The following is an 18,822-nucleotide window of genomic DNA, read 5'->3' as shown; positions in this document are numbered from 1 at the left end:
CTGAGCCTCTGTGTTTCCTCCACTTCCCCTGCCAATTTGACCAAGAGGAAAGAGAAGAGAAAGGAAGCAGTTTGTTTTGAATAATGTATGATTTCAGAGTCTCGTTATCCTCGCCTTCTAACAAGGAGCTCAAACTAAAACCTCCTTAAAAAGGGACAACAAGGATATAATTTCTACAATTATAACTGGCCAGCCATCAGCAACTGCCATCGAACCTCAATTTGAACTCACTTAGTATTGGAATACCAAGAGGACTATCAGGGGCTTGCAAATGGAAACAATCGAGGATTATCTCCAGCACTTCACAGGAAAGTTGTTTCAACATATCACAAGTTACAGCCATGACAGTGACAGATGGCAAAGCAGCTGGCACCACTCAACTTTGTTCCATGATTCTTTCTTTTTCCTCCTTCCTTCTTGTTCTTTGTCTTGCGCCTTTGCTGCAATGGAGGTCTGTTGTGTATTGAAGTGTTGGATAATCATTCATTTGGGAAGACATATTGCGCACTGTAAAACAAGACGATATGTGTGAAGCCAGGGACTTCTGAGCTTCACTGTCGATGCCTGGCCGACTATTCTGTAAAGCCTGGAAATCAGTCTTGTTTACTTGCTGGGTACTTGCTTTACAGCAGGGTACATCTCAGGTAAAGAAGCATCTCCCTAAATCTGCTACAAGCAGTCGTTCAAATTCAGAAAACTCTCGAGATAAGTGTGTAAATGATAGTGAATGACTTATGCTATCCCAAATGGAACAGTTGTTCATGAATGTTAATGTTCATATCAAGCTGTTTGTGTGTGGTTACGACATACAGACACCATAAGCATGCAGATACTACAACTCCACAGTGTGACAGTTTGATATCCAGACAGTGCCTCCCTGATGGGCCACTGGAAGACAGCAAACACCCAGAGAGCTGCGAGGAAGGACATGGATACCCAGCTCACCCCTGAGCCCTGCGGGTGTGAAAAGTGGCCCCCCAGGACCTGGAGCTTCACTGGTCCTTTGAGTATCACTGATGCCTGCTCTGCTGCACGGAACGGTGACCAAGCAGGCTCTTCGAGGATGACAGCTACCTGTCTATGCATTACAGCTGCAGTATGCAGTTATAGCAGAGCAATCACATCTGGATTGTCTGCGAGGATGAAGTCATGCCATTACGTAGAATGTAATGTTTTAAGCGTGAGACCTGGAGAACAGTCGAAATCAATTTCTGCTGTTTTAACTTTAAACCAAATACCAAAAAAAGACAGGACAGAATGAGGAATTTGTTTTGTGCAATGATCAAAACATGGATGTTCTTGAACCCACACATATACATCTACAGGTTAATAGTTTCAAAGAAACATTTATTAATGTGACAGCCACCATGCTGCTGCAGCACGAGACAGAGGAGACGGTATCTTAGTCCTTTGCTTGAAATAAAGCACCACTTCAGTTCATCATGCAACATCCTACTTAAATAATATCACTCAGTCAATATTAGCACATGGTCTTCTGAGTGATGAATCACTTAACATTACATATTGTTACTAGCAGAACAGCAAACAATAAAAAGTGCCTTTCAGAAGGAAATCCTGCACTTTTCCTGCTTTGTAAAATAGGTTTTATCAGCATGGACAGTAGAGATTGTTTCTACCTTTGTGTGTGTGCAAAATGTGCCCCTGGTTTTCTACTTTGCAAATAACAATTATAATGAGCTTGAAACAGTTTAAACTTTAACCCCAAGGTAATCGAAGCACTCAGGGCAGTGACCCCCGAAACTGGGCAAGTGGCTCCAGCACATCCCAGGAGCGACATCTGAGATCTCTGCCCAGAAGAGCGCAGTCCTAGGACCAGCAAATATACTGTGCAGGACCCTCAAGCTCCCAAGCCTCTGGTAGAAGACCTGAATTTGAAAGATTAAGACTGCGTAGCGTATGCGTGTACAGGGGTGTGAAATCACTTTTTCACACAGGGCCATGTAGGCTTGGATTTTTCCCCCGCTTAATAATAAACACCTTCATTTAGAAACTGCATTTTGTGTTTACTTGTGTTGTCTTTGCCTAAACACTTTATCGCGCCAATGTATGTCTGTTCCCTCTTAGATCCGATCAATCGATCTGTATAAAACTTGGATAAAACTGTAAAAACTGTCAATGGTACCAGAACTATCAAAATCCATAATGCTTTTTTGAACAATGAGTATTATGTGTAGAGGCTGATCTCAAAACAAATGGCAACATTACGTGTGTGTTATGTGTACACTGTTGTTGGGTCACTTTTAATGTGTTGTGATGCGTATCTGTAAATGAGTGTTCCAAAAAAAGTAACCCTAAAACTATGTGTTTATTAGCCATTTGTATGTCGTTCCGCCTTTTTTGCCATCTGTGATATAATGAAGAATAAAAAGAATTCAATGATCAATCAACACACTTGCCTGTGTTTTAATTCATAAGCAAAGCACACTGGGCCTGGCAAAAACTGCCCGCACAGTAGGTTTTTGCTAGCATATATAACTGCATTTCTTCCAATGAATCATTTTTTCTTAATTTTCTAAATTAGATTACATGCTAATAATACTTCTGTACTGTAATACCACTTGTAAGACTATTAAAAACAGATGCCTCCACTGTGTGGTGTAATAAAAAGTATGACTTTTCCCTCTGGAACAGTGGTAGTAACATAAAGGCACTCTTAATTTGCAAACTGAGGTGGTAGCTGATATTGAAGTTAAAGAATATGAGAAAAACATATTCCAGCAGCTTCTGCGGTAACTCCAACAAAGCAATAATCTATTCAGACATTAAAAAAAAAGACTTTTTACCATTTCAAAACCAGATGTGCTATATTTGTCGAAATGCACCTCCACCAAAAGTAGAATAAATTATGCTGCAAATGGATCTGTGTTTTGAGGAAGTCGCAGTATCCTTGGCATGTTTGAGGGAGCCATGCAGCCATTAAAGCGAGCACAAAGCAAATCACTGAGTCCTGCTCTGCTTATCAGGGGACCTGCCATATCAGTTTGGGTAGTTGTGTTGTGATGTAAAGACAGCAAAATGTCAGGTTCACTTGTAGATCAAGTCAACCATGTATTATCTCGCAAACAGAGGAGCTCAGCTGTAGCCATAATAGCTCTGACTAGCTGACTGACTGAGTGCTTCACGGCTAATGCATGGAGCTGTGGGCGGCAATGAGTTCCAGCAAAGCACAAAGAAAGTTTGAAAGTAGAGCCTTGGAAACATATAAATAATAGGAAAAAAACCCACACCAAAAAACAATGGTTGTGTGTTTTTTCTGCCACTGCCTGCAACCAATTCTGCATTCTGCATTTGACTCACAAGCAGACATCAATGTCATGTTGATCTGTGTTAAAAAGCCCCGATTTAAAAAGCTACTTCAATGGAACGAGCTTGGATGTTTGGTCCTTTTCATGTAAGAACATGAAAACCATTGATAATGCCATCGATAAATATATGGATGACATTGAGCAAGGGAAAACAGGCCAGATAATTACCATTCTACCCATCTGAAGAGACCCCAGCCCTGATATTGGTTTAAACCCAAGAAATAATTGATGCATGCAATCACAAATTGGTTCTCCGCCTAAAATTTGGGCCCATTATTTCATTAGATGAAGCCACATTCTCCGTGCCAAAATTATTTGTGTGTCCAACACAGAAATTCAAATCCTGTTAGTCCCGATAATGTCGGCCGTTTCACAAACCATATCCAAGACAGTGTGACTTTCAGATAGAAAGTGCCGGCCACCTTTAAATGCAAACATAAATGACTTCTGATTCTTTTTCTTATTTTTTTTTTTATAGTTTGTTTGTTTGTGTGCATGCATATCTGAGGCTGCGTGTGAATGTGTGTATGTGATTTAGCAGCTAAGCTACAGAGAGGTCCTATCCTGGGGTGCCTTCTTGCATATGTAATTGGATGTTACTGTAAATAATTGCCTGGGCATGTGCCAGTGTGATGATGGTGATGATTTGTATGTGTGTGTTTGTGTATGTGTGTCGGCTCATGTGTGACTGTATGTGTGTAGAACACGCGTGCATCATTCTGTATGTTTGTGGGACTTTGCACGTATGTGTGTGTGTGTGTGTGTGTGTGTGTGTGTGTGTGTGTGTGTGTGTGTGTGTGTGCGTCTGCATGCGTGTGTGTGCGAGCGCATCTGCCCCATCCGTACTCCACTCTCAAGTCCCACTGATTCTCCTTTCCAGCCATGTTGAATCCTCTTTTCCTTATCAGGCGAGCCCAGGCCTGCATCAGGCTCTCCTTGCTATGACAGAGGCTACAACAATAGGCCTGCGATACCGCTGCTTAGCGCTGCGTTTCGGAGGGGAAACCTGCCACGGGCGCAGATTAACTACAACACACACACACACACAAAATAGATTGCAGCCTCCAAAACAAAACATTTTTCAGAATGCCTCCTCTTGATTAATGAAGCAATGACAAGAAGAAAAATATAATTTCTGAAACAGAAAAATCCACCACCACTTGTTAAAGTTTAGGGGTAGCTAACAATAAACATATTGGAGGGAGAGGGTGGGCAAAAGGGGTGAGATAAATGGCTTGAGTGATGGGCTGAATAATTTCAGGAGCATTTTTTTTGCTTCTTTTTTTTTTTGTTTGGTTGCACAGCCACATATTCCTACCCTTGTACTAAATTACACAATAATCACACACCATCGGTTGACAGCCTCTGCCTCTCTCTGTCCCAGGTGAAAATTAGGACAGTATCTTGACATTTTTGCTCTTCTGTAGTTACAAGCTAAAGCTCTCTGTTCGTAGCCAAAAGTGGCGCGCAGTCTCCGGCGCATGCACGCGCCCTCCCACACACCAGCACATTCACAAACGCGCAAACGCTATGACCTAAACGCACACACACACACACTCAAGTGCACTCAAACATGGCGCCATGTGTAAGCGCACAGGCATTAAACGCTATGTTCTCATACAATCTTTTTAAAACTAAAATATGATTTTTGACCCGGATTCAGTGTGAGACCTGACACCAGCGGACATAAAAGAATTAATTAAGACTTCATTTTGTGCCTCTAACAGCTCTATATGACAGAATAAGGCAAAAGAAAGAGTAATAGAAGTTGTCTTGCTCGCACTTAATAGTTCTCCAATGCTAGCTGTTTCCTTGAGGTGCTTTTAATCTAGAGGTTAAAAAGAACAATTCCACCGAGGCTCAGATATTGTAGATATACATACGAAACACTGTATCAGAATGATTCCAATGATGTATGTTTCAAGGGTAACATTATAACATCGGGCTCTATTCTTGTTGTGCTTAATTAGCCTGTAGCGCTTATTGACTTTTATAATGTCCTTGTTGCCTGCAGTCAGAAATCGTTCTCTTTGTATTAAGGACCTTGTATGAAACAGAGATTACAGTAGCAGATATGTTTGTATCACAAACCTAAGCTCACAGCATACGACAATATTAAGATAGAAAGCAAGATTAAAAAGAAAAAAAAAAACACAACTCCCCGACAGATCTTAAACTTTAATTAGGCAAGTCTTATGCATTTTAATTACTGTGTAATTTGTACTAAAAGGCCCTCAAAACACATAAAGAGCAGAATTCTATTGAATCCAGACTCATTACAGTTGCACCTTGACTAAGCCCCAGTAATTAGCATTGGTATGGCATTGTACAAGAGGCGGCAACACCCTCATCAACACACATTTACGACAGAGCTCTAAATCTGCTGCTCATTAATAGCCTGCCTCCCAATCAATTATTAACACCTACAATGGAAGCCAGGCTCACCGGGGCCAGGCCTCTTACTCCAGGCAAACCGTTGGCCACCTTCTCCTCCCGGTTCTGTCCAGCATAGGTAATTACCGCTTTTAAAGACACCTGCTACTCAATAGCTTCGACCCAGACTGTTAATTTAGCCCCCCGATTGCAGACATTTATGTCTGAGTGTCACTATTAATTTGCGTTAATTTGGAGAGTGTGAGAAAGCCGGGTGGAGGCGTTGTCGGCAGGCGGCTGAATGTGCTCGTCGCTCACCTGCACCAGGGCTGCGGCTGTAATTGGAGTCTAATGGTCTGATTGATCAGTGAGAGAAGTGAGGGATGAGACGGCGCTCTGGCAGCTTCATCAGTCAGAGAGAGAGGAGAGAGGAGGAGAGGAGGAGGAAGAGGAACAGAGCGGGCAAAGCAGCTAACAACAGGAGCTCTGAGCCAACTCTCGGGTGCTTTATTCTTTTTTTATTATTTCTCCTGTTTTACTTTTTGTCCATTACTCAGTTTGACCCCTTCCGCTTCTGCCTTCACTTGCAATGGTGCAAATTTTGGTATCGATCTGATACCAAGCAAATACAGGGCCAGTATTTCCGAGACCAATACCAATACGGATACTTTTAACCTAAAAGACAGCTTGTAGAGGAGAGCAGCGTGTCATGATTTATAAGACGAATCATCATCAATTTGCAAATATTGAACACATTTCAATCACCACTCAATCACTGTCAATTTCCACAATGTTCACTTAGCACAACAACACACACCTTTCAGCTCTTCATGCATTCTGAAATGGAAATGAAATAGATGCAATTCAGGCGTGCTTCATACCTGATTTTTGAGGTATATCTTTATATATTTTTATTCCAAATAGCATTCAACACAATTCAGTGAGCTGCATACTGAACTTAGTGGAGAGACACAAAGTATTGATCGTATCGCGCATCGATCCAATATCAGTACCAACATTGATATCGGTGCTATCGATATTTGGATCAATCCGTCCACCTCTACTTTGCAGTGTCCTGTCTGATGCTTAGTTTACAGGCCAGACTATCATCTGTCTTGCAGTGCAGTTGAACCATTATAATAAAACCATATGATATTTTTTAAAAATATCAAATAAAATAATAACTGGTTCTATATTTGGGTTCAACTTTATACAGCCTGCAAGTGATCTAAGAGTGATACAAGAAAACATTTAACAGTGTTTAACACAGTGCAGTGTGATTGTGTTAACAGGTCTGCAACAGCAATAACTACAACTCCAGTCCCTCATGCCAAGCTGAGCCCCTGGGGTCTACAAACCTGCCACGGCCGACCCATCAGCTGTGAAATCTGCTTTCCTCTTTGATAAACGGTCGAGATGTGACCCTATCTCTGTCCTGCAGATGCCCAGATTTCCTGTCACGCTTTTTCCCTTCTGTTTTTTCCTGCTATTTCTCCCTCTGACTCGCTCTCTTTCTCTCTCTCTCGCTCCCCCTTTCATTCTTTCTTTCTACCTCTCTTTCCTGGCGTGCCTGGACAACTGCATGAAACGCTCCACTCGCTGTTCTTCCTCAGCATCATCCATCACTCTGCTCAGCTATTGAGGCCTGTCGTGCACGAGCCGCCAAACGCACATAGACTCCCACGCCATAGGCACAGGCAGCTCGGCCAGCTCCAGCGCCAGTTCCCATGTGCGTCCACGAGGGACCATTACACCCCCCCCACGCCCCACTTAAATGACTCTTCATGTGCCCAAAGTGCTCATCGTTCTGTCCAGATTAATGCAAACACATCTTATATTCACTGTATTTTCATTATTTACTGTAAGCCACTTTAAGGAGTCATTGCACTTTAGTCCCGCTCTGGGCATCGTGCCAAGGATTGAGAAACGGACCTACGAGCCCACCGTACGCTGCGGCTCGACAAAAATAGCTTGACCTCTAAAAAGTCATACCTTAAGTGACGCGTGTGGACGATGGAATAAAATATGTTTGATTTTAGAGCGGCTCTATCAATATCTCACTAGCGGGTCATGTGTTTCAAGCATCAGAGAGGTGTCACTGCTGCCACATACCTGACTGCCTTCGGGTAATTCATTCACCTCTATGGTTTCAGAAAAATCTAAGAGAGTAAAAGGAGATTTAATAGTGTATGGAGGTCACACTTCATGAGAATGACTGAGTGTGGCTTCTAGCTGCGGTAGAGATCCACGAAGCAATAAGACTTTATTTCTACCTCAAACGCATTCTACCCCCTTCTGACCCTGCTTTGCAGCACTGGCCACCCTGACATGCATCAAAACTAGCCGGCCTCTTTTAACCCCTTTCTCTTCTCCCTCCCCTCACACTTACATTTGTTATTTCAACTTTTCTCGCTGGTGAGGCATCAGAGATTTGATCCTGTCTAGATGTTTTAAGATTTGCACAGCTCTCGTACCTCCTACTGAAATAACTGAGATAAATGCAGCCCTGCGTGCGGGGACGTTTCCAAAGGCTGCTCGTTTAACAATGCAGCGGCTCGATAAGTAGAAGCTTGAATTGAAAGTAAAGAAATAAACTTAGGGTACTGTAAATGAGACCAATCCCTTGTGAAGTGCAAAATACTACAATTTTTGAGTTTCTGGCTCATTCTGCACCAAGAAAAAAGAGAAAAAAAGGAAAATCTAAAGTAAAAAGTTACACTGAACCCTAAAAGGAGGCTTGGTAAAACAAAACATGCCAGCTGGGTTGACCTAGCCTTTAATGAGAGATAGTGAGAAGCTGCTAACAGCCAGTACCCCATTTGAGAGATGAAACTTAGCAGAGGAGGAGGGCAAGTAGCAAAAGCATTGAAAGGGCTCCCATGAGAATAGACACACATGAGATCCTTAAAGGCAACGCGCAAGAGCTTCTTCCTCTGCTTTTAATTGCGATAGAGGTTTGGCATATTCTGTAACCCCTCCACAGCCTATTACAGGTGATGACCAGCACCTGCTCGGTTGAAAAAAAACCCAACAACCTAAGGAGCGTCTGTACAGCAGTGATGAATTCCTCAGAGGGTAGTTCGTTAAGAACTTCTCATTCTAGCCAAGAGCAACAATCAGTTTATGCATCTTGCTCAGCAGCGAGTCTGATGAATGTGTAAAGTTTTTATCTGCTGGAAAAGCTCAACTAGCAAACAATTCAAGAAGATGCTTTATATGACGTCACTCGATGAGTCTGGAGGCGGGTCATTTGAGGGACAGTTGAAGGTTGATTTTGGATGCCTTTCAGTGAAATTCATGCAGCAGCTCATCGAGAAATATATGGAGTGTGTTACTTTGGAAGGCAACTTGAGGTGTTACTCTGTCAAATCACTTTTCCGCCCAAGGATAACTGGCTTTACCCTGAGAGAAGCCATATTTCATGGCTATAATACGGCCTGAGTTATTTAAAGCCACTGATGACTTCAAAACCATGAGGGGAGCTTAGAAAGCAGTCAAAAGTGTTCCGAAAATGATTTAATAAAGTTATGCGTTTAAGGAATCTGGGAGAATGGATGGCATGGCCTCTGAGTCTGAAATCCTCCTGGACTTATTCTTGTGTTTTTTTTCTCCTTTTAAACAAGATGAATGTAAGGCTGGTTTTGACTTTAATAGGAATTTCTTAATTAATCCAAATGCAGAATGGAATATCAAACCCACGGAGGGCTTGTCCCTCCACCAGAGCAGCAGGTCAACACGAGTCTCTGCTGGGATCTCCGAAACAAGAGATATAAAGCTGCTGTGCGCAGAGTAACATCAAACATAATGGCTGTGACTTCACTCAACTGAAGCCTGGACTGAGCTCCAAATCCACCAATTAAAATGTTTTGTCATAAAATATGCAGATTAAAGGGGTAAAACAGATGCACTTCAAAGGCTTATGTTGGGGGCCAGTTGGATCCCAAAAGAGTCACCTCGGTAGGTTCGAATGTCAGGGGAGATGCCATTAATACGGGCTTAGCTGTAAAACTTTCTAGTGATCAAGTCCCCATGGCTGCTAAGGGCAAAGTTTGACTAAATTTAGTGACCTAAGTTTAATCATGACATGACTCAACAATAAGAAAACAGGCTTTTACTGCAAACAAATAGCATTTGGGTTAAGGGTTAGTCGCTTTAGTTCACTATAGAGCCCTCAATGGATTTTTACAAAAATAACAATAATGCATTGTAAAGTATGCATCATTTTAAATGGCTCAGTAAGCCTATAAAATATATCATACAGTTTTGTTTAGCCAAATCTGGATATGAAATACAATTATTATTTAAGTCAGCATGACTATAGTGAAAATAGTTGGTTGTAGTCACTCATTCTTGGTAAAATTACATCTATTCTGCTAATCTTGGATAAACCATGTTCCAAAAAGGAGAAAAAGCCACTGCTCACTCGTTGGCTAATGACATGTCAATCATAAATCAAAGCTTCAAAAACAGAGAAACCAATGGGCGGCTACATCCAGCTTTTATACTGTCTGTGGTTGCAAAGCGGCTTGCAGATCACCTAATCTGCCTCCACTTCAGCTAAGCTTGACTTTGCGTCCTGACTAAATAAATGCTCTCTTCAATCTAATGTACAGCAAAATCTAGTAGGTAGCTAAAAATCTTGATTGTCAGATGACAACTGGCCCAGCTTTAATGTGGTACTGAAGCTCAGTCTTGTTTTTATCGCTTTCAACGACTGTTTTGTTTATATTTCACCGTAGGTACCAGAATGCCTTCGTTGCATCACTTTTTGATTATTGAAATGTTCCCTTTCCCTTCTAAACAAAAGCACACAAAGATCCCTGAAGTGTTGAGACACTGACATTTTGAATAGACAGCAGAGCTGACTCACTGTTTTCTTTTAGGACTCTGGAACAGTGGGCCTGATCCCATTTAATTAAAATTTATTTGACACTTTATCTTCATTTCACTTCTTAAATCATACTTTTATTTTATAATATAGACTGTACTATCATTTTAGTGAGTTCTGCTCATATTTTAAGGATGCTTTATAGCTAAATGTTTAACGTTTTACAGTAGTTGGCCAAACGAGAACTTACCAGTGTAGAGTTTTCAGTGCTCATTTCAATCTTCCCCTCAAAGGGTCCCCATGTTGTCCCCAAAGGGAGCTGCTGCCGGCTGTGGATACGACGCTCACCATCTTTAAGGAATGCGTCCAGCTCTCCTGAAAAAACACACCAGACGCCAAAGCAGTCAGCCATAATGCTCTATATGGCGCACAAGTTCTACATCAAGTCACAGCTATGTTCATTCATTCTTATTTTGGCTTAAACCTACATGTGCAATCCTTTTACTCCCTCAAAAAAAAAAGAAAAAAAGTGGAGGTTAAAATCCAAGCAGCTTCAAAGTGGATAAGCAAATCAAGCGAGCATCCATCTGATGGTGTTCCTCAGACACATGGTGTGCTAACCCTACTTGAAAGGTGTCTTGTGTAGAGATAATCTCTGTGAGACAGTGCAGGCTTACTGGCTGGTGAGAGCAGCGAGTGGCAGCCCTATTCCTGTTGTTCCGGGAAGGCAGGACCCTTGTTAGTGCTGTGCAGATCTTCAGTTAATTAACAGTGGAAACGGATAGCACTGTTAGTACTATCAGCACTCATCCCCCCAACCACCCAGCTATCTTATCTCTTAGATTCAGTGTACTCTTTTTGACGTGGTGATTAATCAAACAGTTATGATAAAACTCATGGCAGGCTGTGACATAGTTTACAGAGAAGGATGTTTCTCTGAGTGTGTGTTGCAAAGAGAAAGTATGCAGCTCTTAACTAGTTGCCTTGACAATTCTGAGAAGTGCTGCTGGATTCAAACATCTGTAGCAACATTTGGTCTCGCTTTATAGTCTCCATGGACACGAGAAGTTCAAATAATGTTCTTATCAGGCGTGAGTCACGTTTCAGAACTTCTTTAAATAAGACTGAGGTGACCTTTGGGAAGTGCAAATTCAGGTCAGCTTCAGGCCATCAGCATGAAGCAAACCTGGTAAATATACCCCAGTGTGTCCGGACGAGTGATCATAATGCGTGTTATTAATATACAAACCGAACTCTACATGTGTTGTTAACACTGTGTCTCATAACCTGTTTGTTAACACATGAGGCTAAAAGGTATTCGGGGCATTTGGTTCACGATGAATGGGTTGAAATGATCAGTGAACTTTACGACGTGTATTTGGTATAATGACCTATTCAGCCCTGTTCTACTCTGTAAATATCAACCATGTATCAGTGGCCGGCTATTGTGCTCCACCGTTAGGGCTCTATGGAAATGTGTGCTTATGTGAAGCTTTGCATGCATAAACATGACTGAAACATCGGGCTCGTGTTACTGCCCACTAGAAAATCATGCCTTGGCGATCATATATTCATCAAGAACAGTCGCAGCTGTGGCATTAAAAAGCTAAACGTCACCTCTGATAAAAAATAAAAAAAAATCACTCCCCAGACCTGTTATAAGATTGAAACAGATGCCCTGGACATTTACTTATACTTATGAAATTGACCGTATAAAAACAAGATAATCTGGACTACATTATCTCATTCTCACCCTCCCTCTGTATCCTCTGCCCCCCCTCTCCTCCCTTGTTCCTGCTGTTGCATGCTGTCCTCCTGGTGCTGCAGTGGAAGGTGGGTAAGCTCATTACAGAGAAATAATTAAACATTGGTGCACAGCTGGTCGTCATCACTGAGAGCAACAGCCACCGCTTGATGCATTCTGTTTGTCCTCAGATAAGACCCACGGCCTTTAACCGCTTGGATGCAAGTTCCTGTTTAGCCCCGCTTGACACACAGCTAAAGCCATCCCCAGCCAACAACTCTGATTCCTTTCTCCTTCTCTTTCTCTTCTCTGGGTGGATGGATGGGGGGGTGATTGGAGTAAAAAGAAAAAAGGGGGTAATGGGTAGCGTTAGGTGTGAGAAAGAGGAGGGGGGTAAAGAGGGTACGATTCAATTTGTGCGGTTTGTGGTCCACCATGTTTAGGTGCCAGTTGTGTGCATCTCACACCAAATGTTGCCTGAGGACCTTGGCTCACAGATGGCTTGTCACATCTGTTGCAGATACTAGTGGAAGATCTCCACAAAAACACCCATGGATGAATAATGAGTCCCCTTCATGGGCTGTCTGTGTCTCTATGGGCATTTACAGGTTTGTGAATGTTGCAAGGCAAAAAAAAAAAGAAAATAAACTAAAATAAATAAATAAATAAGTTATATTGACAGATGTGTTCTGTCATCAACTACTAGCTGCTGACAACTTTTGTAATTACGGTTGCATAAACTCTTTATGTCACAGTGATAATTCAATTTCTTACGAGCCCCCAAATCCCAACTCTATTACCTATACTCATTACAAATAAATTTAGAACAAATACAGAAGTCACACTGTTTAACCCATCAAACTGCGAGCGGCAGACTGAACTAAGAGGAAAGCTCATAATGGGCTATTAGGAGATTTAACAAACCCAGCGTCTGTGTTCTCTCTCTTCAGTGTTTTCCTCATCATCCAATTCTCAAATGCCACACACTTGGCAAAACACGAGCTCGTGATGTGGCTCGAGAGCCCCCCCCCCTCCAAATCCCCAACCAAAACCTCACCACAACCTTTATCCACAACCACCACCACCCCCACCTAACCATCACCCCACCCTCGATAAGATCATCATCTGTCGCTAGACTCTAGGGTCTGTTCCTGCACTCCACAGATACTTGGCAGACCAATGAATGTCCCTTTGTGTGGAGAGATCTTCCTCAGATAGCACCCAAGATGCTCCACACTGGCATCTGTTTGTTTTTTTTTTGTTTTTTTAATGTGTGCATGTGTGTCCTGTCTTTCTTTTCTGCTCTGGTGCAAAGAAATGGGGAACCTCGTCTCCCTCTCTCCCATCTCCGGTGTACGACTGAATGCTAATGAGTTTCTCAGTGGCAGGATGCCAGCCTGCTATGATGTGAAGAATAAATGGGTGTGGACCATTGACAGACAGAGGTGAACTGCCACTTTCTACTTTTGAATAATGTTATTACATCTAATGAAACTCTTTTCAACAATCCCTTAACATGCAATTCACCTTTTTTTTATTTCTCCATTATGTTGGGGAAAATGATCTTATTCCACCACCTGACAATTTCACATTTGCATTACATTCTGCATTAGCTTGTTACAGATCTTTATTACAGCTATACGACGTTCACAGAGGTTAATACATTCGAAACGAAAGCTGTGTTTTATAGGGCTGCGCTAGGGGTGTGAGGATAAGCATGGACTGGCAGTAAGTGTTACGCTGAATATCCATGTGATAAATTTGTAAATTATTCTTTTTGTGTGGTTTTGTATAGTTATGGATTGTCTCATACCTTCTGTGTATCTGTATTTGGTTTTTAATCAATTTGACAAAAAAAGATAGAGATATGATTATTTTTGATTTTCTTTAAATTTGCTGACTATGATAACCTGATATAGTGACAGGCTTAGGGTGAACTGATTTCCACTAGTTTGTCCACTGCAGTCTTGGGTAGGCTATGTAATTCTTGCATATCACATTATAAATACTTCCTCCTACTATGTTTGATTGCATAGTGCTTATTTTATTTGATATGATATTTGTTATGTGAGTTTTACATGTTTAAAATTAATCTTTTTTTGTGTAATTCTACAAGATTACAACAGGTTTGACTTACAAATTACAGGAGTATTTCCCTAGAGTGATCTGGGCCCACTTTGGAGGGAGGAGGATCTGAAATTCAATCCAAGTTTGTGTTTTTCATGATTACTTTTAAGAATTTCTTCCTAGATTGGAGGGGACACACTTCCATGATGGTCATGTGCACATCTACAGGGCAGGATGGAGAGGTTACCAGTCAAATGGGTGACTGGTTTACAGGGGGATTCTGGACCAACAGTGTTCGTGATTTTCTTTGTGAAAACACTAAAAATAACTAAACTAAACGTTTACAGGGGGATTCTGGACCAACAGTGTTCGTGATTTTCTTTGTGAAAACACTAAAATAACTAAACGTCCCTTAAGAAGAGCTACAGATAGTTCAAAAGACTTGAGGAATCACTGCGGCTGTGCTAGTGACCCAGTGTTTTTTTCCTTTAATTTGTCATCTGTCCGTAATTCAAGGCTCCAACTGAAATATTCGTCCACCCTATACTTTAAAATTCAATGACTGATTCGCATTTTAGTACAAATGTTTTTATTAATGCACAAGACGTTCAGACCTGAATTTTCTTAATATAATTTCTGGCCTGGAGTGGGGCCTCTGCTAATGGTCAGAAATGACAAATGACATCATCATCATCTCGCTGAAGCATATTAACATTTGTTAAAGAACCGGGATCCGCTCGAGGTATTTTCCATGTGAATTTAACTTCTGTAACTAGTTCAAAGAACAAACTTACTTTGAGGAAAAGAAATTACCCGCAGCACTAAAATAGCCATTCCAGTCTGTGGTCTACTTCACCTTTATCCAGTTAGTGCGAGTATATTAACAGTAAAGGCAGATGTTGCGGGAAAAACAAGGAACGACAGAGTCGAAACAAGAGGGGAAACTGTGCTTGAGCGCCGCACAACAGGCGATCCTTCTTGATATCAAGCAGCGCCTCTGAATCAAGGCAAACAAATGTCTGCTGTTCAAAGTTCAATAACCTGTGCGTGGCAATTCACAGATGTCCCACTGAATCCAAGTCATCTCCACTGATAGGCCATGCTATAGAGCCAGCAAATGGGCTATAAATTAATATACCATGAGAGCGGCATATGGGGTGAAATGGAACGCAGTGTATCAGTTCAACAAAAGGTGCCACATCTTTAAAGCAGATATGTGATATGAAATTTTACAGCTGAAGGAGAAATGTCACAGAGCTTTGATAAGAGAGCAACGAACTTTCTCCCCCCTCCTACCCAAACCCTATTATCAGGTCCAAGTGAGCAAAATGCATCATTTATAACCCAGAGCCCACACTATTATCTTTGAAAAAGGCACTTGTGTTAACACAACTGCGGACCCCCACCACCAGCAGCACCACCACCTCGTCTTCCTCTGTCCTCACCCCGCCCCTCCGCCCTCCCCAAACCCGCCCTAACCCTGCCTACATGTGGCCGCGCTTGGCCTTGAGCAGCGGGGAGAACGTTTGCTGGGGAGCAAGTTTCCAGGCCACAGCGGGAGGGGGGGGGTGGGAGTGTGGAGGGGGTGAAGGAGAGAGGGCTTAGTAGGGGGGATTCACCCCTTCAGGTCAGGCTTGTTTTCAGGCAGTGGATGGCTTGAGGGGAAAGAGTTAAACAAGCCAAAGGGATTAGGGCATTTTAGCTGTGACACTCCACACAGGCTGAGCAGGGGGCTAGGGGGTGGCTATGGAGGTCGTTCGGATGGAAGTCTCCGAGCCTCTAGTTGTTGATACATGCAACAATGCCCATGAAGTACCGTTTTTTAAAAAGACAGATGTAATTATGGGTGTTTCAACTCAGTCTCCTGATAAGACGACTGATTGCACACATTATGCTTTTTACAATATCCGCTCTAAAACCTAACCTGACTTAGATTTAGGCTGCGTCAAATAATTATGTTTAAGGTGAGGCAGCTAGCACACATTGTTAAGGCTGGGGAGAGGTTTTGTTTAAAATAAAGAGAGCATCTTATCTGCTTTCTTACTGTTTTTGCCTTTTAGGGTAGACCGAGTTACAGATGAAAAAGAGGGACAGTCGAAAAACCTGAAATAACTGTACATGTGCAACAAGTCAGATTAGTAATTTTTGCCCTGCACATGAGCATGCTGTTTGAATGTGGGAAATCTGAAGTAGGCAAGCGTCCATGTAAGTAAGGCAAGTATTTCATGTCACCATGTCATTTTCATGTGGTTTTTTCACTGTTTAACTTGAAGTGGGATCATTGTCATCTTCATTCTGTGCTTTAAAGGCTAACGTATGTCATGCCGTGGTGTCATTCAAGGTTAATGGACAATTAAGAGTAATGTGCAGTGTGGCCAGCAGGCTAAAAGCGAGATGCAATTTCTCAACTGTACCTGTGGTAGAATCCAGTTGCACTGAATAGTGTTTAGTTGAATTGTTTAACATTGCTGGTTAAAAGTCATACATGTGGTTGAATGTAAAAATCGCTGATTGAAGCCAGAACCACGTATGCCACCACTGTGAATGACAGCCTAATTCAGTAGATGAATGAACTACTGTTATTTTTAATGGTTTAGTAGGCTATTGTTATGTGGTTGTAGCCTCCAGTGTTATTATTACTGTTTGCAATTGCTCTTTAAATGAATAAGTTTAAAAAGTTGCTCAATAGAAAGAAAATAATGAATTGAAATACAATTAAATATTTGTGCGTATGCAATTCCTGTTCAGCATTTTACAAATTACTGTTGCTCAATAAATACAATTAATTAAAATCATATATTTTTTTGTTGACTTAAGTTTTTTAAAGGCTTTTTTATTTGCGCTGAATTGCTTAGGTAGCATTGTGGATGGGTGTTTCAAGTGCACCATGCTACTGCTTTATGTATACCCAGCATGGATACACTTAAAACATCCATGCACTTTGGAAACCATAAACTACTTAAGGATATTGTTATTTAATATTACCTTTGTAGTGTAGGAAGGAAGGAAACATCATATGAAAATTAAACTTGTTTTCATTCGCTAGCTTTGGTGTGGTAGTACCAAAAGTAAAACGAGTACCAACTGCATTCAGTCTACCTCAAGTTTATGGCTATAGGTAGCATCCAGTTAGCATAGCTTGTCATAAAGATGGAAAGCAGAGCAAAACCTAGCCAGCTGCTTCAAGGTGGATTTAGTTTAGTTCAGTTTTCCCAAATATTTTTTTCCCTGTTTCCAGGCTCCATGGTAACCTGTAACCATAGACTGTATGTAAAAAGTGGACATAGACTTAGCTTGGTTAGCAATTGGCATCTGTAGACTTTCTAGCTGTATCGCACAGATACAGATACCTGCTAGTTAGTAAGTCACACTCAAAATAGCCTTTTGTTTGTGAGAATTTCACACAGCAAAATTGAAGCACGGGCCTCTTGGACAGGGTTAGTGCAGCTATTCATTTGTGTTCAAATTGCATGACAATGTGGTCTAGTTCGATGACTCGAAATAACTGAGGTGAAGCTTTCAGAACAGATACCAGCTGTATCCACCTATGTTGGCCCCTAGTACTGAAAACAGTTTTGTCTCTTTTACTGAGAGAAATATCTTTAAGTCTTAATATAAAAAAGTTAAGAAAAAAGTCTGGGGGATTGGTTTGATTTGGAGGTGGCCTCTAGTGGCCAAGTGAGGAAATGAACTCTGTTTGGAACTTAAATTAAGTGTGTTGAGCTTTCAGCCACGGAGGTAGCCACTTTATTGCAAGTTGTGGAAGTAATCCTAGGGATACCGGACATAGTGTTTATGTGGGGATCCAAGACTAAGGGTCTTTTCATACTCATGATTTTTGATATCGTTTTTAAACTGCAGCAATTAAAACAACAAAGAAAAAGGGAACGTTTAGAAAAGTATAGCGGCATGTGTGCACACACTCACTCACACATACAAAAGTTTCAGTCCTCTAGTACATTATCAACACAGAGACTGGTGTTTGGTGTCATTGAACAATTGAAATATACCAGCTGTCAAGCACGCCGTCTCATCAAAAGCCAGGCGAAGTTAGCAGGAGGCTGGCTGACAACAATCTCTGAGACATCCATCTTTAGAGAAGCAGTGCAATTTCTATTGATAGCATGTAAAGCGAGACGGGAAAACTTAAAGAATGACTGTCCTCGCGCAGAGATATCGCCGTATCGCCGACAACATCTAGAGGACACACACCACTCATGCTGGAATCTGATTATTTTAAATGCTTTTCTTTAAAATTTCAGAACCATCAAAAGGACATTACTCTACCTGAGTGTGTCAGGACGGATGAGTAAGTGATTGTATGTGAATAGGGAATGCACGCACTCGAGACAGAAGGATAACAAGATTTTAGGAGCAGAAGAAAGATGCTGTTCTGTTGGTTCAGTCTTGTCACAAACCGTGTCATAAAGAGTTATACTTTTCCATAACTATAGGTGGAGATTGCTTTCAAAAATATGGCCGTG

At 41.6% G+C, this 18,822-nt stretch overlaps 1 protein-coding gene across 2 annotated transcripts in view; it reads right to left on the bottom strand.

Annotated features, from left to right (window-relative positions):
- The window catches only part of zfpm2a (zinc finger protein, FOG family member 2a), a 119,995-nt gene that overhangs the window by 52,559 nt on the left and 48,614 nt on the right, over positions 1-18,822 (bottom strand). For both annotated transcript variants that reach the window (XM_080307876.1, XM_080307877.1), the window contains exon 4: positions 10,778-10,902. In XM_080307876.1, the coding sequence (XP_080164002.1) occupies positions 10,778-10,902 (125 nt within the window). The remainder of the gene's footprint in view (positions 1-10,777; positions 10,903-18,822) is intronic.

The sequence above is a fragment of the Astatotilapia calliptera genome, chromosome 11 (assembly GCF_964374335.1).
Source record: "Astatotilapia calliptera chromosome 11, fAstCal68.1, whole genome shotgun sequence".
Taxonomy (NCBI): domain Eukaryota; kingdom Metazoa; phylum Chordata; class Actinopteri; order Cichliformes; family Cichlidae; genus Astatotilapia; species Astatotilapia calliptera.
The sequence above is the reverse complement of the archived record's forward strand: the minus strand, read 5'-3'. Positions and strand labels throughout refer to the sequence as shown.